This window comes from Phyllostomus hastatus, unplaced genomic scaffold (genome assembly GCF_019186645.2).
Source record: "Phyllostomus hastatus isolate PE091 unplaced genomic scaffold, TTU_PhHast_1.1 phas_contig_65, whole genome shotgun sequence".
Lineage (NCBI taxonomy): Eukaryota > Metazoa > Chordata > Mammalia > Chiroptera > Phyllostomidae > Phyllostomus > Phyllostomus hastatus.
In genome coordinates, this window is record NW_025333932.1 from 3,531,902 (window position 1) to 3,555,289 (window position 23,388).

General features: G+C 40.4%; 1 protein-coding gene across 3 annotated transcripts in view; it reads right to left on the reverse strand.

Annotated features, from left to right (window-relative positions):
- The window catches only part of STAU2 (staufen double-stranded RNA binding protein 2), a 423,958-nt gene extending 416,405 nt beyond the window's left edge, over positions 1-7,553 (reverse strand). Inside the window, exons 1-2 of one of the 3 annotated variants that reach the window (XM_045849457.1) lie at positions 7,379-7,553; positions 1,027-1,092 (exon numbers count right to left, since the gene is read on the reverse strand). Coding sequence is in view for 1 of the 3 variants with exons in the window: in XM_045849462.1 (XP_045705418.1) it covers positions 1,027-1,044 (18 nt within the window). In the remaining 2 variants the exon portion in view is untranslated. The remainder of the gene's footprint in view (positions 1-1,026; positions 1,093-7,378) is intronic. The other 2 variants (XM_045849458.1, XM_045849462.1) reach the window with 2 other exon arrangements.
- Positions 7,554-23,388: the final 15,835 nt, after the last annotated feature.

Here is a 23,388-nt window from a genome sequence, read left to right on the forward strand (position 1 = left end):
AGAACAAATACTAAGCCTGTAAAGTGAGCCGAGCTCAGGAAAGTGAACAGAGGTCCAGGCCAAATTAATCTATGCGAAGCCCCTGTGGCTAGACTGACCCTGCCCAATCTAGGAACTGAAACAGTCTGGTGTAACTGAAACACTTTGATTGTTTCCTGTGCACATGTTAAATCTGAGATGTATGAAGACATCCAAGTTAAGAAATCAAGCTGGTAACTGCCACATGATTCTCAAGCTCAGAATAGAGGTCTAGACCAGGTGCAAACTTTTAAGTCATTAGAGATGGTGTGTGATGCACAAGAACTGGAGATTTCTTAGGCAAGGTAAGCAGGATGGAGGGCAGGGGTGGGGGAAGATATGTGTATAACTTCCTCAATCACACAAAAAAGTGCTTCTCGCAATCAAATTTTGCACTGAAATTAAACTTTTTGATTTGCAAATGTGAAATACAACGAAGTATTTTCTAATATTATAGTTATGATACAATGCCCAATTTGTTCAGGAAGGATAAGATTAGGTGTATAAAGTTCTTGGAGAAATACCAAGACCTAAAAAAAATATTTCTTTCAGTGAGTCTAAGGCATTCTATGCTCTAATTTATTTAGCAGAGCACTTCCTTCTAGCCTTTTCCAATGCCCTAGAAAAAGAACCCTTTTTTAACACACTGATACAACTACTTCACAAGATTTGTCACTAGAATGCTTTCAGTCTGCAGAACTGCCACTGCTGGAGACAGATCACATCAGCATTCTGAACATGCCAACAAGTCCTAGAGGGATGGAACATCAAAAAGAACCAGAAAACCTGTTCTGCACATTCAGTGCCCTTAAAAGTTATCACTATTCAGGATCATCACTATTAACCCAAAACAACCTACCCTGCACAGTCTCCTATAAAGAGTAGACAGCATGTAATTGCTCTATAAAGCAGTGGACAGGTTACGGTTACAGAAAAGCTGAGTAAAAACGTTCCACAATTTATGGCCCAAGCACCATATTAGCATGACAGGCCTCCACACAAACTTACCTGATTGATTTGAAGCATGTTAAAACAATATTGACCAAACGTCTGTATCCCTCACAGCTTCAAATACTGGAAAATGAAAATGAAGAAAAAAAGTTCAACTCAGTGATTTCAATGATTGGCACTTGAAACACAAGTTCTTGATGAAAATCAAATATAAAATGGATTAGGCCTACATCAGCATTTTCTATGATTTTCTACTATGCTGGCTAATCTAGTAGTCACTAGACACGTATGTATGGCTGCTCAGCACTTGAAATGTGGCTAATGCAACCAAGAAAGTAAATGTTTAATTTTCTTTAATGTTAATTGAAATGTAAATAATTACATGCAGCTAGTGGCTACCATACTGTAATGTGCAGGTCTAGACTGAACAAAGACAAAGAACCCCTGGTTCTAGAGTTCTAAGACAATTTCAGCAAGAGTGAAATTTAAAATGATTTAAAACTTTGTATTTAATATATGCTCCCTCATATTTAATACATACTGAGATCAATATTTAATATATACTCCCCTTGCTCCAATACAGTTTTAAAAGACTTTGTTCCCATCCCATATAAGATAAATTAAACCCAAAGATACAACACACATGCATTCTCTTAGGTTGTGTAAGAAAGAGCACATAAGTTACCTACCTGGACTTTTTTGTTTGTGGTTTCTGTTTATTATCACCATTATTAAAATAGCATGCAAGTTAAAATTTCACAGAAAATTTTCCAAAGGAAAATCACCATCCTGACACATCCCAGTGTTACATTTGAATTCGCATCCTTCCAGGTCTGACCTCACCATGGCTGTATTTCTTTTCATATGGCAAATACACTTGATTTAAGAATACATAGTAAAGAAGGGCAGGAACACCCCAATTTATAAACAAATAAATCATGGGATCTTGTAATGGGAAAAGTTTACATAAAAAATAAATTATTATACAGCGCCCCCAAAATTATCTGAAAAGCAGTAACACAAACTTGAAATACAGCAAGAGTTATTTAATAACTTGTGTATAAATTTATATGCTATAAAATTTTAATATTCAACTCACTCAGAAGCAAAAGTTCTTGAGATACAAATATACATACAAATACACCATATACACAAACACACATACATATAAACACATCTGTGCTTATTATAAATATGTGGGTGTGTATTTGGCTACCATTTTTTCTAAATGACAAACTGAGGTCAATTCTAAATGACTCTGAAAGTTTTTAATATATTTCTTACAAGTGACCTCAACATCTGTATCAAATTTTATATTTTCAAGAGAATCGTATATTATAGGCACAGCACAAGGCCTGAGTACCAGCCAATCTGAGATTTAGTCTAAGCTCTTCAAGAAGTTACCTTCTGAGCCTCAGTAAATGACTTTGCGTATCTTTGGGTTCTTTTTCTTTCATATATTCTTTTCTTTCCTTTTTTTTTTTTGTTTGAAATCTTTACAAAGGAAACTGAAGTCCTTATATTTGGCAGCCTCTAAAACAGAAACAGCAGAAATAATGAACTACCACTTCCAAAATTGGGTTATGAAAAGACCGTAACTTCTATCCTAGGGGGTCACCTGCTCTGCTTCTCTATCCTGTCTGCTCTGAGGGGAGTCAGCTGCCATACTGTCTGCTGCTGTTTGGATAGGCCCACACGGCAAAGAACTGAAGCAGGTCTCTAGACAACAGCCCAAGAAACTGAGGCCTTCAGTCCACCCAAGGAATGAATCCTGCCAAGAGCCACATGAACAAGCTTGAAGCACCTTCCCCTAGTTGAGCTTTCAGATGAGACTACAGCCCCTGTGACAGCTTACTTGCAATCTCAGAAAAGACCCTGAGCTATAGGCACCCAGATAAGCTGCATCAAGATTTCTGAGATAATAAATGTTTGTTGTTTTAAGCCCTTAATTTTGGGGGTAGTTTGTTATGCAACAATAAATAAGACAGCTCAGTTCAATTCTAAAATTCTATAATCCTGTGGTACTTCAGGTATTAACATAGTTAGGTAGGCCAAAAAAGAATTAATTCCCTGTTCAAAATGAACAAATGAGTACCACTGGAATTAGAAAGTGGTAAATCACAAAACTTAAACCTAAACATCTATATTTTATTCAAAAGATAAAAATCATTGGAAGGTGTAGCATTAATCAAATGATATTAAAATATACTAGCTATAACTAAAAATATAGACCCATGCAATTTCCACTTTTTAATTGTAAAAAATTCACTTGGAAATTACAATGTAAATAAACCACTAAATGTGACTGCATCCCTTATTTTCTAGAATTCAACATTATTTAGTAAGCACTAATAAAATTTGAGAAACCTCACTTTGTTTTAATGTAAACCTCTCAAGTTCACAAATGCTTATCTCTAGACCAGTGTGTGTTTCTTTGTGTCAGAGTTTGGTAACACCGGTGGCTGATTTCGAGAAGCAGACACAGTAAGGCACAGGTATACATTTTTTAAAGTTCTAATCTTCTGATATAGAAAGGTAGTTTTATGAAGAAACAAAAATGAAAGCACCTATTTGCTTAAAATTGACTATACAATTTTAAATATTCTGTAATCCTTTTCTTCACAATTATAAAACAAAGAAACTAACATCTACCACAGCACTGTGACATAACTAGATAACACTCTGAGCCTATTATTTTTCACAAACAAGTTATATTAGATTTACATCAATATAAAATTTATAATTCACAAGTATACCATGGACAATTCAGAATGTCTACAGCAGCATGTCTTTAACACTTCATTTCTTCTTTTAAGATATGTCTGGTGTACTGTCCTATATTTAAAACAATCTGATAAAACATCAAGGCATATCAATAAAATGCAGTACAATTTTATACTGCCTATGGCTTCATAAAATTCACTTCTCCCTCCTCTGTCAAAAGTTTCCAGCTCCAGCTCATTCCAATTACAGCTAAGTATCTTTACAGAACTCAAACATGCCCCCAAAATGCCCTACAGTAATACCCAGTAGTACTACTAGTAGTACCCAGTAGTACCCAGTCAAGCACATTACAACAGTTTCAGATTCCAGCTACTAAATGGAACCAGGCAGGCAGTTTATGGAGAGGGCACTGCTAACTGGAGAAGACATGCTGCCCATGAAGACTTAGGAGGTCCAGCATATATCTGAAATATACTGCTGATATAACTCACTGCTTTTGGCATAAATTACATTTGGCCAATCCAATAAACTAAATGGTAGGTATAAATCTGCAAAATACTCAACAATTAAATACTACTTTATAAAATGGCAATATTAATCTAATATAAATTTTTATATCAGCATCCATAATAATCCTCACTTAAATGTCTTTGTTTCACAATAAGAAAATCAAAACCATGTACTATCCCCACTCTTAGGCACCAAACCCCCACAAAACTAAACATCGACTCAAAGCTCCTTACTCAAAAAAATTTCTTGGGGTCCTTAAAAAGTGTTTTAAGAATGTTTTTAATTTCCATTTCTTTTTAAAAGTAGACATCCCCCAGAAAACTGCTTTTATGTTAAAAAAAACAATTGAATATGAATTTTAATATGTCCTAAGAGCCTATGAAAGATTCTAGATGTATACATGAGACATCTAGAAAGTATATAGGTGTCTCAGTCCCTGAACTCTTCTGTTAAAAAAAGAACCCACATACCACCAGTCAAAAAAAAAAGAAAACTAACATTTATCAGACACCAATTTTACATTCCAAGTGCCATATTTTGCCATTTTTATATTAACTTAATCCTCATCACCTTCGATATAGGTGTTATCCCCTTTTTTCCAGAAGCTGGATTTCTTTCCCATAGTCCAGTGCTAGGAATAAAATCCAATATGGTCTGGTTCAAATCCTCTTCTCTTCATTATATGCTTATTTGTAAATAAAAACTAAAATTCTTAAAATTTGTCCAGTCACAATGGGCATGACCTATAGAACAACCCTGGGGATTTATTCAAAATCAGATATTTATAAATATATAAATTATAATTATTATGGATTCTAGATACTCATTTAATATTTTCTTTAGTATTAAGAAGAGACAAATATATATACATGTGATTTGATCATACTGTTCATATCTCTATTCAGTCTAATATTAACCAATTAATATTTAGATTTTTCCCTCTTTATGATCTTTACATATAAATAATCAGATACCCAGCTTAAAAGGAGACAGAGTAATAGGAGTAAACAGAAGATTAGCTACCAAAAAAAAAGTTGGCCATAATTGTCTTCTAGAACCTGATCCTAAAACGAAAACCACTCAACCTCACTTTCTGTGTTGTTTATATAACTCAAGAGTTTGATGGCCATCTTAGATATTTTTCATATCCTTATCTTTGCTGAAAACCAGATTAAACCACTCTTTCCTAGAATTTCATTCCAGGCAAGCTAAATAACCTAAAATGTACAAGTTATATGTTTACCAAGCTGTGTATTAGGAGTAAAGAGCTATAATATGTAACACTTACCCTCATGGTCCAGGAAAAAAATACTGCGTGTCATAGAGATCAAGTGATAAATGGGTAAAATAACAAGTGAATCTCAGTAAATGTTACATGAGTGTTCTTTGTATTATTATCATTCTTGCTACTTTTCTGTAAGCTTGAAATTATTTCCAAATAAAAAGTTAAAAATTAAAAATTACATGGCATTCTATCTGAAGTTAACAATACATACTTGGATCATAAAGTAACATTTTTACAAATACAAAACAAATTCTAGGGAAAAAACTAATGATTTGTGAGGAAATATGCACCATATTCTACCAATTAATGATCACTTAAGAATAAATTTCAAATGACACTGCAGTGTAATGAAAAGGTGGCAATGGGGACCTGAGTTGAAACCATAGCAGGGAAAATAAAAAGCATACATACCCCACAATTTGCCCTAAGTGCTTCAACAATTTAATACAGGCCTACTGCAAAATGCAGCAAATCTACAATTCAAGTTATATGTGATATCTCTCGTTCACAATAAAATGTAGACAAACTGAAAAATGACAAACTTGTCCTATCACAAAACAATCGAGGTACAGAATGTCTTGGTTTAGTTTTATTAAATATGATTTTTCTTCACTGCTGCTCAATTAACAGTATATTTGAACCATCTTAAGAGCAAGGACAGGAAAGAAATATCGCCAGGAGAAATACTGCAATCTTTTCTCCCACTAGGTTACTATTATCCTGCCTGTCCATCACAATTTTGACTTCAATTGTTGACCATGGTTTCCTAAAACGTAAGGATGGATCAGAAGATATATTTTGCTTGGCAAAAGTGCACCAAAATTGTGAAAACAAATGTTAAATATAAAGGTTTTCAGCTAACAGTGAAATATCTTTAAAGGAGTATTTCTCTCCTTTCTACAGGAACCACCCACTTTAAAATCCTTTAGTACATTCTCCTAATTGAATGGTCCTTCTCTATCCAAGTATTCCTTAACCTTTCCGGGGATGACCCTCTCCAAAGAAAATTCACAAACATAAAATTCTGCACATATTTCCAGAGACTTCAAGAACCCCCGAGGCCATTATCCCCGCCCCGCTCCCTGAGAATCGCAGCTCGGCGTTGATCTCGCCAGGATCTCCTCTGCAGAACCCCCACGGCCTCAACCCGGCTCTCCCAGGATGGACTGGCGTCGCCGCCCTCACAACAAGGATTCCATAACTGATCTTTGTCTCTTCGCCCAACTCCCTTCACCCTGGCAAGGTCACTAACTGCCAACTAGCCCTCCTTTAAGCCGAGCCATCACAGTGGTGGTTCGTAAGAGCTACTGCAGAACTTGCCTGTCATAGATTCTGTTTTGTCCCTTCGGCCCCACCTACCTTCCCCATTTCGGTGTGTTACGTCTTTACCACTTGCCCATTATACAGAAATAGCCACCCCCACCCCCAGTACCACCCAGGCCCACTCCCCCCAGACCCTCCCTGCTTATCTCCTCTCCTCTATCCTCCCTTCCGTCTCTCCCACCCGACCCCCACCTTCCAGCTCTCTCCGTGGGGTTCTCACGCCCCCCCCCCCCCGCCGCGCCCCACTTATGCGGGCCTCCCAGCCTTCTCCCAGCTCCTCCCCTCGTGACACCTGTGTCGTCCCACCCCCTCCACACGCCCCCACCCCAGTTCATTCGCCCCCTTCCCGTTCCCCAGCCCCCACCAGCCTCCTCCCCTCCCCCTCCCGCCAGGAGCTAGCGTGAGGAAGGGGGAGGCGCCGGGAAGGGGAGGCCTCGAAGGGGCTGGCTGGCTCCTAGGGGTTCGCCTTGCACCGTGGACCTGCAGGGCTCCCCAGCGCCCTCTGTCCCTCCTCTGCCAGTGGGGCGGAAGTCGGGGCCTCGGGGCGCCCCCCAGCCGGGTACCTACCTTCAGGCCAGGGACCCTTGGCAGACCGCTCCAACATTGGCAAACACTCCACACAGCTGACCCCGCTCCGCCGCCGCTGTCGCCGCCGCCAGCTTCCACCCTCGGGCTCCCCGCCCCCAGCCTACGCCCGCCTTCCCAGCGCTCCCACCGCGCCCTCCCGGGCCCGCGCCGCGCGCCCTCGTCCTCAGCGCGCTCCCGTCCTCCCTCCATCCTCCCTCCTTCCTCCCTTCCTCCCAGCCAGCGGGTCGCCTAGCGCGGCCATTGTTCACGGTGCAGCTCCCGCCCCCTGGTGGCCATAAAGGCCCCGCAGTGGTGGCAGCCTCAGATGCTGCGGTGCAGGCTCCAGCGGGCTGGGCGGGAGAGCCATTCCCAGGGGCTTGGGGAGCGAGGGCCGGTGAGTGCACAGTTCTCAGACATCTGATCTCCAGCCCGGCATCCTCAGCTGTAAAGGGTGGACCTGGGGCAGCCGCTTCCACACCTGCGTTCGACAGCCGCCCCACCCCCGGCCCGGTGGACACTCTGCTCTCTCTAGACCACGATCTGTGTCCGGATTCTCTGCACATATATTCCCCAGGCTCTCCGGCTGCCGTCCTCTGCTCTCCTCCGGACGAGCGAACATCCCTTGTCTGCTCCCGCAGCTGCTGTAGGAAGCACGGTTTAGCGAGGATCCTGCACCTTCCAGACGGGGAAGTGGGGGTGGGGTGAGGGTTAGTGCTACTGTCTCGCCCTGAAAACACCAGTGATCAGTAATCACCTGGTCTCCAATTATCAGCAGCCAAACATCCTTCTCTACTACAAAAAAAGAAAATCATACTTGGTCACCTGAAAAAGAAACCCTTGGAACCAAAAATGAGGAACGTTTTACAACAGTGCCCTAGATCCTGGATGGTTGAGGCAAGACTGCCAGAAAACTCGAATTACTTCCTGATCCGTCCTGATTTTAATGTGGGTTACTGGTACCCAGATAACTTAAACCCAGTTCAGCTCAAAGAAATTCCACACTTCATTTAGTAAATGCCACCAAAAGTAATCTGACAATAAAGGCTAGAAATAGAAGGATTCCATGTTTTCACAAACGTGTTCGTTTGTATTATTGGTTCCTTCCCAATATCAGTTCTTCTGAGAAATGTGTACCAGGCCTGTGATTTCAGCCATCACTTAAAACCAATGGCTGTCTTTTCTACAACTGGGAGACAGTATAGTGTGTGGTTAAAAGCAAGGGCACCAGAAGTAGATAACCAAGCCTGGTTATCCACTTGCATATTACTTACCTGATGAGTCAAATTATCCTTTTGTTCAACAGGCAATTTAATGTGATAATATGCATTTAAATGTGATACTATATATGAAGCCCATTATGCAGGACCTGGCATGTGGTACGTCTCATGTAGTGAGGTACAACCTACACCTCCCTATGTGTCCTCCTAGAGGTTTCCTCTGCACCTCTGTCAAGTCCCTCAAACTTAACATGTGCAGTCCTCTCCAAATCTGTGCTAGTCCTTGATCAATGACTTATAGCTGACCAAACCTAGCATCTAGTCAATATTCAAATACTTGTTGCATGTTTGGAATGAATACATGCCCTTTACACCAGCAGTACCAAAGGACAAGCTTCCCACCTCTGTGCCTTTCCATAGGCTATTATGGCCTTGCCCAGCAATCCCTCTTCCCCTTCCCAAGAACAAATCATTTTTCAGATCACCCCAACGACATTTCTTTGACAGGCATTCTCTAACTCCTCTGTGTAGACCAGCATTCTCCTGACTCTTCTCTGACACTGCAGGTATGTTAGACTGTTTGTTTTTGAACCTGTCTCCATCTCCAGACAGCATTCTAAGGGCAGGGTCTGTGTCTTAATTATCTTTGTAGTCCCAGCATCCAACAGCAAGTGAGTGGAGGTAAATGCTTTTGGAATAAATGGATGAGTTTATGTTTCTGGAAATGACTCTGAAGTGGTCAGAAATTTTATTCCCTTCAGTTCAGATCATTAAAGTTAATTGAAAACTATCTCCACTTTAACTTTCTTTTTTTAATTTATTGATTATAGAGAGAGGAAGGCGGCAGGGGGATTTGTTGTTCTACTTACTTATGCATTCATTAGTTGATTCTTGTAAGTGCCCTGACCAGGGATGGAACTTGCAACCCCTGCACATCGGGAAGCCACTCCAACCAACTGATCTACCCAGCCAGAGCTGTAACATTTTTTTATAACTGATTTCAAGTCTTTGGTTATCCACTTGTTAACTAGGAGACCATGGTCATGTTACATTTAAACCCCAAATAGAATAAATTTTTAGAAGCTATAATTATCACAGAGAACATTGGTTTTAAGCTTGAATCAGCACCTTCAATTGCTCAAGGTATATAGCATCAGTACATAAATCACCTGAGTGACATGGTATTCAAACATAAATCTGTGATACTAAGATTTTACTTTAAAATGAAAAATTTGCATAGGAGTTGAAAATAATGGGTAATTAAAGGGGAGTTGTCTTATTGGCAGCTGATTAAAACAGAACAACAAATTTATCAATGCATCTTTAATGGGTACCATCACAGTTAAATATTCAACCATCAGAAAAAATAGTGCTTTCAAAGTCATTGTGGTCAGATTTAGGCATTTTGAATCGGAAATTCCAAAATCACAAACCACAATTTCTCTTCTAGCTATGTCCTCCTTTTTCTTATAGCCTTTTATTGACATCTATTTTTCTATAAAATTCATTTAGCCGCCAGCACCCACCATATAAGATACTCTCACCCTGGCTGGTGTGGCTCAGTGGATTGAACACTGGCCTGAGTACCACAGAGTCGCAGGCTTGATTCCCAGTCAGGGCACATGCCTGGGTTGCAGGCCAGGTCCCCAGCAGGGGTGAGCAAAAGGCAGCCACACATCAATGTTTCTCTCCCTCTCTTTCTCCCTGTCTTCCCCTCTCTAAAAATAAATAAATAAAATCTTTTTTAAAAAGATATTTTCCTTTATATGCTTCCAGCCAAACATATTTTTATCACTACACAATATTTGTTTCTGCTAGCATACCTTCAACTCTTTGAAAATGAAAACAGTGACTTCCTCATGTTTGCTTCTCCAACATCTAGCACAGTGCCTATGGTGATCAATAAATACTCGCTGAATAAATGGATTAGTGAATTTGAAAAACATTTGTTGAGTACTGTTAGGATGGAAAATTTTTCCTCTACCCTTCTCTTTGCTGATCTAATATTTAAATTGACATGAAACAGATTAACAGAAGAAAAATCAATTTAATTACTTACATAAGGAAGCCCTATAAAAATATGAGACCCAAGGGCAAAGCAAGTAATTGAGGCTCATATGCCATCCTGAGTTAAGGAATGGATTAAGGGCCTGGGGCTTCAAAGGGAAGGAGGGTAATTCACAGGAGAGTAAGAAGAGCAGATGTTTGGTAATTAGATATTTGATACAGGTAAGTCATTCAGATAAAAGTCATCTCTGGTAACAGCTCTCTTTCTGGCCTAGGCCCTTTATCTAAATTATTTTAGGTAATTAAGGCAGATATAAGAGTCTGTCTTGAATCTGCTGAGTCTTGGTTGCCTTCAGTTCAAAATAATACACATGTCAAAGTGGCATATTTTGGGGTCATGTATTCTGCTCCCCTTCAGTACCTACTATATACCAGTGCTATCTGTAGCTCAGGAGTATATAGCAATGAAAAAAATCTGCAGTCTTTATTCTCATGAAATTTACAGAGGAATGAATGAATGAATGAAATACTTCTAAATCCTTTAGCTGTATTAGAATACCATTCTGGATATTCCTATGTATTTATGTGTTCACCAATAAATTGATTGCTTTGAACTAAATAATTTTTTCCATAATGATATTTTTTCCAAAATATTAGTTGTTTACACACTACTAAAATACAGCAGAAGTAAATTACATTACAAATATCATCATTGAGAGGAAGTAAAATTTTATTTCATAACCTGTACAAAGGTTCTTTTAAGTTCTATGAAACATAGTGTTCAACAAACATTTTAGAATAAAATATAGGAAACCAATTATGTTTATACTGACTTGCCCTTCATATCTATCATCATCTCTCTAAATATCTCAATTTGCAGGGGAGAAGACGGTATCTACCCTTTATACCATGCCAGAAATTTGATTCATCTATATCCAAATTTGTTAAATTTGTAATGGCATTGGTTAAGTCTCAATTCCAATTTTACTTAAATAAAACATAATGAGATAGTTTTATAACCTGTTTTTTGACCTCAGTCTGTGTTTTATCATCTGTAACTTTAGTTCTTTTACTATATATGCACTTGAGGGGTTCAGAATGAGTCACCCCAAGATATACCTCTGTGGTATGCAGATTATTTTGAGCAAAAGGCAACAGAGACCCTGTGGGCTCAGAGACATTTGCCCATTGAAAAGGTCAGGCCAGCTTTTCCGACTTGCCAGTCTGTTTGTGACCCAGTTATCCCCAACTCGCTTGATAGCTCGTGGCTTAATTGAAACTCTCTCCCATCTTTCGTAATAGACATGTGGTGCCAGCAACAATGGCCAGTGGTCAGACTGACCTTCCTGCACCTGGGAACAGCCCAGCCCTTTACCTAACCTTTGGTCCAGACTCACATCCTGAAACTTTGAGGCAACAGTCCAGAAGAACAAGAGAGTAACCCCTCCCTTATTCCCCCATGACCCTGTGCTTTTTCTTTTAAAAGCTCCATTCTTCTCTCCCTCTGCTGCTTCAATCTGTCCAAACTCAGCCTGCCTATAAGTGCAGCTTCAAATAAAGGCACTTAGATTAGCCAGCTCCTCCTATCTCTATCTGAATAAATAGATTAGTGAATTTGAACAACATTTGTTGAGTACTGTTAGGAAGGAAAATTTTTCCTCTACCCTTCTATTTGCTGATCTCTCACATATTTCTAACACCAATAATAAGATTTATCACCAGAAATAACTTTTTATGAGCTATCTGTATGGCAGGGCAAATTACTAATTTCTGAACATGTATTCTTACCCTCCTCTGCAATGACCCTTTAAAACCCTGAGGCACCTTACCTCATCGTTAGCTCAGAATGCCACATATACTCATTTTAACCTGCCTGTCACTGAACCTCTCATGTGAGTGGGGTCTCTTACTCACCTGTGTATATGGGGTTCCCATATTCATACGTATTAAATTTGGTTCGGTTTTTTTCTTGTTCATATATCTTATGTAGACTTAATCACTAGACCAACAGGAAGAACCTTCAGGGTAAACGAAAATTTCTTCTTCTTCCCCAGTACTTAGTTAGCTATACTGCATTTATCTATAGGACAAAGCACTCACAGAAAGTATTCTTCTGTGTAGTGGGTTTCCTTCTAGCCTGGGTTTTTCTTCTGTCTTTTGAGTGCAATAATCCATTTATTACTATTATTATCATTATTATAATGGTTGGCATAATTTTAAGATAATTTATTTTCATTGTGCTCATGACTAATCTGGGATGTTCTCTCCAGATCTTTGACTAGCTTAGCTTTGATTAGTAGAGCCTCTGAGGAAAATAAAGTTACGTTTCATATATTTCATTAGTTTTTAGGGATGGAAGATTGTGATGATGTTACATAATGAGAAATATTTAGCCTTGGCTGGTGTGGCTCAGTGGATTAAGTGCTGACTTGTGAACCAAAGGGTGGCCATGTCACAGGTGGGCACATGTAACCAGTTTCTTGGTGATCATGGACAAAGAATTGAACTGAACACCCAGAGTTTATAGCAGAAAGAGAGAGAGCAGATTTATTAAGCAATAGTACACTCCACAGAACATGGGAGCAGGCCAACTCCCAGCAGAGACATTGACCTCCAGGGCTAGAGGGAGTCTATTCTTATAGAGCAGATATTTCCTGGCTAGTTTTAGTGGGCTTGTATTGAGCATGTACAAGTAGTTGTATTACTTTAAAGCTACTGCACATGTGGCCTCCCATGATTTTCCTTGATTGGCCACCAGAGAAGGGGATCACACAGTATTAATTTATTATAATACTATTATAATGAAGCAGGGGCCATGTAGCATCTTCTGTGCAGGTGCATTCATGATCCACCATGGTTCATTGCCTTCATCAAGGTTCAGTGCCTTTCCAGAAAGCAGGAACAACCAGTCTTAGAACAAGGTCTCTGTCCTGTATCCATGCCTTTTATCTTAGCCCTAGGACACCCCAGAGTTCCCTGACTATCTCCTTCCTCAGCCAGCTGAATTCCCAGTCAGGGCACATGGCTGGGTTGCAGGCCAGGTCCCGAGTAGGGGGCACGCAAGAGGCAACCACACATTGATGTTTCCCTCCCTCTAATTCTCCCTCCCTTCCACTCTCTCTAAAAATAAATAAATAAAACCTTTAAAAAAAAACAAAGAAATATTCATTTTGGCCCTGGCTGATGTGGCTCAGTTGGTTGAAGTGTCATCTTATAACCTGTAACTGAATGGTTGCATGTGCAATTTCTGGTCAAGGTACATACCTACGTTGCCCATTCCATCCCCAGTCTGGGTGAGTATGGGAGGCAACCAGCCAATGTTTCTCTCTCAAATTGATGTTTCTCTCTCTCCCTTCCTCTCTCTCTAAAAGCAATGAAAATTGTCCTTGGGTGAGGGGGAAAAAGAACCCTTAAAGATAAATAAATATTTATTTTGGTATTTGACCAGGGTTCCTGTTGTAGAGCTCCTAAACACCTTATAAATTCCTAGGTGATAAGATAGGATCATTATTTTTATAATACATGGGTTTTGTTTCAAGCTCCTGAAATAGCTGCAGAGTAGTAAAGGTGAAAGTGTTTTGTTATTCATAACAAATTTCTTTCAACTACACCTGAGTTTATGTTAGTAAGGTGACTTTTGGAAAGCCCCTAAGGATAGGAATTCTGGTTGCCATGGAAACCAACCAATGATTAGAGGGTTGAAACTTTTAGTCTCTCCCTTGACCTCCAGGGAAAACAGGGCCTGGAGAATGCCAATGGCCAATGATTTAATCATGTCTACAAAATGAAACCTCCACAAAAACAAAAACAAAAATGAACTAAGCAAACAACTAGAACAGGAACAGATTCACAGAAATAGAGATCACATGGAGGCTTATCAGTGAGGAGGGGGAGGTGGAGAATGGGGGAAAAGGTACACAGAATAAGAAGCATAAATTGTAGGTACAAAGTAGACAGAGGGAGGTTAAGAATAGTATAGGAAATGGAGAAGCCAAAGAATTTATATATATGACCCATGGACATGAACTAAAGTGGAGGAATGATGGTAGGAAGGGGGAAGGGAGATACAGGGTGGCGGGGAGTAAAGGGGAGAAAAAAATGGGACAACTGTAATCAAGCATAATCAATAAAATATATTTTTTAAAAAAAACCTAAAAGAAGGAGGAGATTCCAGGTTTAAAGTACACTGAGGTGCTATCAGGGTGGAATTCCTGGAAGTTCATATCCCCCATACCTTGTCCTATGCATCTCTTCAATATGGCTGCACCTGAGTTGTACCTTTTTATAAAAGCCCATACTTCTATAAGTAAACTGTTTTCCTGAGTTCTGTGAGCCACTCTTGCAAGTTATCGAAGCTGAGGAAAGGGTGCTGGTAACCCTAGATCTATAACCAGTTGGTCAAAAGCACAGGTGACAACCTGGACTTGCAATTCACATCTAAATTGAGGGAAGTGGAACAGTGTCATTGGACTGAGCTGCTACTTAACCTGTGTGGTCTGCATTTTCCCCAAGCTGTTAGTGTTAGAATTGTTTGGCATGGAGCATCCGTACTTCTGGTGTCAGAGGTCTTAGTAAAGAAATACTGGGGGTTTTTTTCCATGTACTTGGTGTCCAGAAAGTCAGAGAATTGGTTGGTAGTATGGAAAAACATTCAAGAGCAACTATATAATTTGGTTTTACACCATCATCTTTACCCTAAATTTATATTTTTCTTTGCACCATATATATGATGAACCCTAGAAATGTGCCTTGCTTATAGTTATTTAAATTTTCTTGCAATGAAAACAACTGTAGCATTTCTAAACATGGCAGGAGGAAAGGCAGGTGTTCCTTCTTGAGTAAGTTCAATGACTCCTTCAAACACCTTTTAATTGTGACTATTTTGAGAGGCATCATCTTAGCAATCACCTCTCAATCTTTCCCTAATGTCCTCTCCTTTTCATTATTCACCCAACATTCTTTCTCTTTTCCCATTTACTGAACCTTGCAGCTTCTGACACCTTCTCATTCTTTCCCCTCTTTGGTAATTGTCAAGGACATTCTGAGTTAGTAAGATATTGCAGTGTAATAAAATATCCCAAATTCAGTGATTTAAAACAATAGCAATTTATTTAGTTCAGGCAGTTTGGGCAAGGCTCAATAGTTTGTCCCTGCTTTGTGCAGTATCAGCAAGGCCAGCTCACAGGCTGGGGCACTCACATTTGTGGCTGACACTGGCTGTCCACAGGGACCTCTGGGGGTCTGACAGCCAGAACACCTGCACCTACCTGTGGCCTCCCTGTAATTGCTTGGCTTCCTCACAGCATAGCGGCTGGGTTCCAAGAAACAGGAAGTCAGACACCAGTTTTCAAGGTCTGGGCCCAGAAGCTGGCACAGAGATGCTGTGAATTCTGCCATTTTGATCAAATAGTTATAGGGTTCAGATTCCAGGGGTAGAGAAACCTGACCCCAACTCTCTATGGGAGGCATTTCAAAGAATGTTAGGGTCATAGTTAAGACACCACACATTCTCTGAAACATATCACCTTGTATTACTGTATTGCTCATGGGATTAAAAAAGATGACACTAAAAGTTTCCTTCCATGGATGCCTGGGTCTACATGAATCAAGGCAGCTGACTTTACCCATCCAACACCTTCCTTGCCCACTAAAGACAGCTGCTCACCTGAATTATAGATATTACAGAAACCAGGTTCAAGAGGAACAAGGCTATGTTTTCCTTATCCAGTCTCCTCCCAGGTCAAGGTGGAGGCTTTGGGCAAGTGAATGCAGGAAGCCATTGCAGCAACAGAAGAGATGAGTAAATTGGAAGCTGGAAGTCACTCCCAGGCAGTGTAATGAATGGGAACATTAATCACACTGTGTTTCCGTGACATACTGCAGTTGGAAGTAGGCAACCAAGCCAGTGAGGAAGTGAGAAGTGACCCAGGGAGGAGACAGCAGAAGGTGACCAGACAAGGTCAGGCTGACTGGCAGTGTCAAAAGTGCTGATCACTAGCCCTGACTGGGTGCCTAAGTTGGTTGGTGCATCTTCCCATACACTAAAAGGTTACAGGTTCAATCCCCATTTTAGGCATGTGCAGGAGGCAGCCTCTCTCTCTCTCTCTCTCTCTCTCTCTCTCTCTCTCTCTCTCTCTCTCTCTCTCTCATCAATAAACATATCCTCAGATGAGGATTTTTTTTTAAAAAGGTGCCACTCACCCAGAGCAGGGGTTGTTCCTTCCTGTCCCAGCTCCACCTGAGTATCAACTACAGGCTTCACACTGAGATGGAGTCCTGAACATGCTACCCCAAAATATGACACCTTGGTAAATCACTTACTATATAAGCTGAAGGAACTTGAGAAATGGCAGGCACAGGCAGGACTTTCTACCCAAATTTTGAGAGAAGTAATAAAACCCTCCATTGAAAGGTGCCCTCTCTAAAATGGAGGGGGGAACATGGAAGAAGCATTCCTTTTTTTAAAAAAAAATCTATTTTTCTTTATTGTTGTTCAGTTACAGTTGTCCCCATTTTTCCCCATTACTTTCCCTTGCCCTACCCACCCTCTACCTCCCACATTCAATCTTCCCCACCCAAAGTTGTCTTTGTCCGTGGGTCCTTTTTATCTGTCCCTTAATTTGACCCTTCCCCTTCTTTCCCCCATTGTCCCCCTCCCACTTCTCCTCTGGTCATTGTCAGTTTGTTCTTTACTTCAATGTCTCTGGTTATATTTTGCTTGCTTGTTTGTTTTGTTGATTAGGTTCCACTGATAGGTGAGCTTATATGGTATTTGTCTTTCACCTCCTGGATTATTTCACTTAGTGTAATGCTCTTTAGTTTCATCCATGCCGTTGTGAAAGGTAGGAGCTCCTTCTTTCTTTCCGCTGCATAGTATTCCATTGTGTAAATGCACCATAGTTTTTTGACCCACTCTTTTACTGATGGGCACTTATGTTGCTTCCAGCACTTGGCTATTATAAATAATGCTGCTATGAACATAGGGGTACATAGGTTCTTTTGAATTGGTGTTTCAGGATTCTTAGGATATAATCGCTGCAGTGGCAATGCCTAGTCAAAAGGCAGTTCCATTTTTAGTTTTTTTGAGGACATTCCATACTATTCTCCACAGTGCCTGCACCAGTCTGCATTCCCACCAACAATGCACTAGGGTTCCCTATTCTTCATATCCTCTCCAACATTTATTGTTCATTGATTTATTATGATGGCCATTCTGACTGGTGTGAAGGGATACCTCACTGTGGTTTTAATTTGCATCTCTCTGATGGCTAATGATGCTGAGCATCTTTTCATATGTCTATGTCCTCCTTGGAGAAATGTCTGTTCAGGACCTTTGCCCATTTTTAAATTGGATTGTCTGTCTTCCTGGAGTGGAGTCGTATGAGTTCTTTACATATTTTGGAGATCAAACCCTTGTCCAAGGTATCATTGGCAAATATATATTGCCCATTTAGTTGTTTCCCTTTTCATTTTGCTAATGTTTTCTTTAGCCATGCAGAAGCTTTTTATTTTGATGTAGTCCCACCTTTTTATTCCTTTATATCCCTTGCTCTAGGGCACATACTGGTGAAAATGTTGCTGTGTGGGGTATCTGAGATTTTCCTGCCTATGTTCTCCTCTAGGGCTTTTATGGCATCACAACTTATATTTAAGTCTTTCATCCATTTGAGTTTATTTTTGTGTGCAGTGTCAGTTGGTGACCGAGTTTCATTTTTTTTCATGTAACTGTCCACATCTCCCAACACCATTTATTGAAGACACTATTTTCACTCCATTTTATGCTCCTTCCCCTTCCTTTTCTTTAGAGAGAGAGAGGGTGGGGGGAAGGGATTGAGAAAGAGAGGGAAAGAACTATTGATGTTGACTGGCCACCTCTTGTACATGCCCCCACTGGGGACCAAACCCACAACCCAGGCACATGCCCTGGCCAGGAATTTAACCCAAGAACTTACACCTTATGGGACCACACCCAACCAACTGAGCCACAATGGTCAGGGAAGCATTCTTATCTCCAAAAGTGAAGGGACACAGAGGGAAAACTGCTGGAAAAGTTTTGCTGAGTTTCCGCCAGTTCACTACACTTACCTCATAACCTTTGTCCCATCCTGACTTTTCATTCTTCACCAAACAGTAGCATAAAATCACACAGGTTTAATCATTCCTTCAGGTCTTCATTTCCTTAGGAAGGCTCCACGTCATGTAAAACTTGTATGCATAAATCTGTATGCTTCTCATGTATGAATTTTTTTGTTATAGAGTCCTACTTGAGAACTCAGAAGCCTAGAAGAAAAAGATTTTCTTCCTCACCTCTACCTGCCAGTGACAGTGCAGCCTGCAGGCACATTAAGAAGTCATCTGGTGCCTGTCTATGCCCTGCCACTGTGTGCGCCAGTGATTCATCTGCCCAAGTTGCTGGTATTTTTGGTCCCCATCCTGACAACTGTCTCCAACACATGCTACAAACACACACATGCAACACACAAACATACCCACACATTTCTTAAGACCCAACATACAACTTTCCTATCTGGGACCTGCTGGCCACTATGCCTAGGGCTGCAGCCACCTGGGCTCCCTCACCTCTCAAGAAACTGTCCCCTAAGGGTCCTCCCAGATGTCCACGAAGAATAAACCACTGTTTTACCAAAGCCAGGCTTTTGACACTCTCTCTTTTCCTTCACTCCCTGACTCCAATTTCCATCACCAGCCCTTACTGAGTTTGAACTGAGTTTACCACACCTCCTCAGAGTTCTGCCAACCATTTAGAAACCTACATTCCTAGCTCCTGATTTGCTAGGAATGGCACTAAGGGGTATACCCTTGACCTTTGCAAGAGTTGCAGGGCAGGATGTCCGCTAAGCTAAACAGTGCTGAAGGCAAAGGGAACACAGCATAAATCTGATTAAATATTTTAGTCTTCATAATCCTTTCAATGATTCCATTTCCACCTTCTCTCAACCAAATTGCAGCCCAGGAGGCAGGGCTGTACCAATCTGGTGACAGCACCTGAGGCTCTGCACAGAGGACTCCCAGAAACTTCTCTTCTCCATCCCCTGACTATTGCCCCTGTGTGACTGCAGTTCACATTTGTCCTCCTGATCTTTGCTTTCCAGCTTTAAAAATCAATCCACTGTAAAATTCTCCAAATTGCAGTAAATAAATCTGACTTGTGAGTTACCATTTAATGCTGAGGGACCAGCATGGGGATCCTGTTGGCCTGCTCAGCCTCTGATAGTGCAGTAATAAGACTTTTATTTTTAAAAAGTCCAACACTTCTAGTCTGGCAGTGTCTTTTATGCATGTAAATGAACAGGAGTACTGTTAACAAGATTTCCTTTGCTGTTTGACTCCTCCAGTATCTCTGAAAGAGTTCCTTAAAAAACAAACAAACAAACAAACAAACAAAAAACAGTGGAGAACAGTAGTGAGAGAGAAGCCTTATAACATTGGACAGGCAGAAGAATCAACTTCACCACAACCTGACCGTTAAGGAGTGCAGTGGAGACTCAAGAAATCTAACTGGGTACCCACATGCAGTAGCACTGGAGGGATAATTAAGTGGCCAGTTGGATCCCCCTAGGAAGAATGGGGTCTAAACCCTAAGCTAGGATTCCCAGTTTAGACCACCAGAGCCCAAAAAGTACACAGATAACAACCAGCAGCGAAAAGTGGCCAGGCTGCTATCTGCCAGAGACAGGTGGCTGGAAAGGCAAAAAGCCATTTAAAGGGCCAACACCCAAATTTTCGGTTGCAGCCACTTACCCTGGGCTCTGGCAAAGGCGGGGTCAGAGTCGTCTAGAGACGCCTGAGGAGAGACTGGGGACTAAAGCTTTGGGAAAAGAGCTGAGGGATCCCCATGCTGAGTCATCTTCCATATGGCAGCAGACATCCTGCTTAGGCAGACCACTCCCCTGAGCGGCAGCAGCCTGAGGGAAAACAAGAGCCCCCACCCCAGGAAAGATTCCACTCCCCCTTTAGTGCTTATGCATGACTGATGAGTGCAGAGTGACTAGATTAACAACTGGAGGAGACAGCTACAGACAGTAGAGCCTTGGCAGTCTCAGATCTGGTCAACATCTGACTTCACCAGAGTCAGATCCAGAAAGAAAAAACAGTAGTAAATACTAGCTACCAAGATGAAATCCACCGTGGTCTTCTCCATGATTTGTGATATTTTCTTTCCTGCATAGCTTTTTAATATTTATTTCTTGTCCATCAAATTTGTGAATATTAAGTCACTAGATTTTATACTATAGTTTAGTTCAATTCACATATTTTAGCCCTCCCTTCTCTTACCCCATTTTACTGTCTTCTTTCCTCTCATTATTTTCATTTTAAATGTTGCTTTCTCTCTTGCTATAACTTGTTTCCATTTCACACTCTTACTACTTCTTCTCTGTCAAGACTCACAAAACCAATTTTCTTGTCAATGGTCATCTCACATCCTTTGTCCCCACTCTTAAAATACCTGTGTTCTCTCTACACCTTTAGAAATCTTTGCTAGTTGGTTGTGGGTAGGGTAGTTGTTGCTGCATTTTTTCAATTTTATCTCTAGATCTTCATTAATTTTGTATTTCAAATCTCAAATTTTACCAGTCCCCTCTCCTACTGATTTGTCTCAAATTTTTAATTTTGCCCTGTCTTAGCCTGTTTTTTCTTTTTCTTTTCTTCCTGATCTCTTTCATCCTGCCCTTTTGTTTTTCTTTATTCACTTTTTTTCTTTTTTCTTTTTCTTTTAGTCTCAAATTTCAATTTCTTCCTGTCTTAGCCTGGTTTTTGTTCCTCACTCTTAGTATTCCCTCTCTCTCTATCATATCAAAATCACTTCCAATTCCTCTAGACATTCTTAAGATTTTCTTTCTCTTTTCCCTTTTATTCCCATACCACCTATATTAATTTTACCTCATTTGTTGTTGATATTGCTCTGGTGGATCTGTCTCTTCAATTTGGCTCCTATATTTTTATTATTTATTTACTTTTTTTTCTTTCTCTCTCTCTCTCTCTCACTTTATTTTATTTTAATTACTGTTTAAACCTAATACTATATACTTCCCTTCTCATACTCCATTCCACCTTCTTCATTCCCTTTTTTATTCATGATGTAAATTTTACTTTCTTTCTTCACATTGCTCTGACTCACAACTCTCATTAGTGCTCCTCCCTTTACCCTCTCAAAATCATTTTTCTTTCAGTAGGTCATCTCATATTCACTCACCTTTCTTATAGTAGTCTTAATTGCTTTACACCCTTATTAATACCGGTTCATTTGCTGTTGATACTGGGATTGCAGTAGGGAGATATTTTTGTGGGTGTGAGTTTGTTTTGTGAACTTTGTGGTTTTGTTCTGGTAGCAATTGCACACCACCACACAAGATGTGGTGGACGGAGTGATCCTCAGTTAACCAGGTGGAAGGAAAGACCCACAAAAGGATGACCTGACAACACTCAAAACCCAACTACATCCAAAAAGCCATCATAAACAGTATAAAGGGCATCCCAAGAGCCTCAAGACAGGAGATCAAGGAGACTGCACCACTGAATCTCACAGGTATCCTATCATAGATATTCACAACACAAACTCAGTGACACAAAACAGATCAACTAAGAGGCAGAAGGAAACAAGAAGAGTCTCACAAATAATTGGAAAACAAAGAATCAACCCCCAATCAGAAGGAAAGGAGGAATCCTCAGAAAACATGCTAAAAGAAATAGAGGCAAGTCAACTATCAGATATTGAGTTCAAAACAATGGCTATAAGGAAGTTCAATAAGTTCAGTGAGAATTACCAAAAACTACAGGGGAACTATGAGGAACTCACTCAAAGCTATACCATCATGAAAAAGAACATAGAAGTCCTGACTGGTGTAGTTCAGTGGATTCAGCACGAGCTTGTGAACCAAAAGGTCGCTGGTTTGATTCCCCATCAGGGCACATGCCTGGGTTGCAAGCCAGGCCCCAAGTAGTGTGTATGTGAGAGGCAACCACACATTGATGTTTCTCTCCCTCTCTTTCTCTAAAAGTAAATAAATACCCTTACCCTTTCTCTAAAATACCTCCCTCACCCTTTCTCTAAAAGTAAATAAATAAATAACATCTTTTTTTGTTTTAAAGCAGGCTGGATTAAGCAGAGGATCGAATCAGCAAGCTGGAGGAGAAGATAGGGAAAAAATTCCCTGAAAGAGCAAGAAAAGGAAAACGGACTCAAAAAGAACAAAGGAGGTGTAAGGGAACTGCAGGACAACATGAAACATAATAATATCCATATAGTAAGGATGCCAGAAAGAGAAAAGGAGGAGCAAGGGATAGAAAATCTATTTGCAAAAGTTATGCTGGTGTCTATAGCTATACCACCCTAAATGTGCTTGATCTCTTTTGAAAAACAATGATGAAAAACTCCCTAATTTGATGAAAAAGTCAACAAGTCCAGGAAGCACCAAGGTTCACAATGAAGAGGAACCCAAAGAGGCCCAATCCAAGATCCATCAAAAATTAAAATGTCAAAATTCAAAGACAGAGAGAATCTTTAAGGCAGCAAGGGAGAAACAGGAAGTGACATATAAGGGAGCCCTGATAAGGCTACCAGCTGACTTCTTAATGGAAACGCTACAAGCCAGAAGGGAATGGCAAGAAATATTCCAAGTAATGAAAAACAAATGACTTTGACCAATACTACTCTACCCTGCAAGTCTCTTAATTACAATGGAAGGCCAAATAAGGAGTTTCTAAGACAAAAGAAGACTAAAAGAATACACCTCCACCAAACCATCATTGCAAGATACGCTAAAG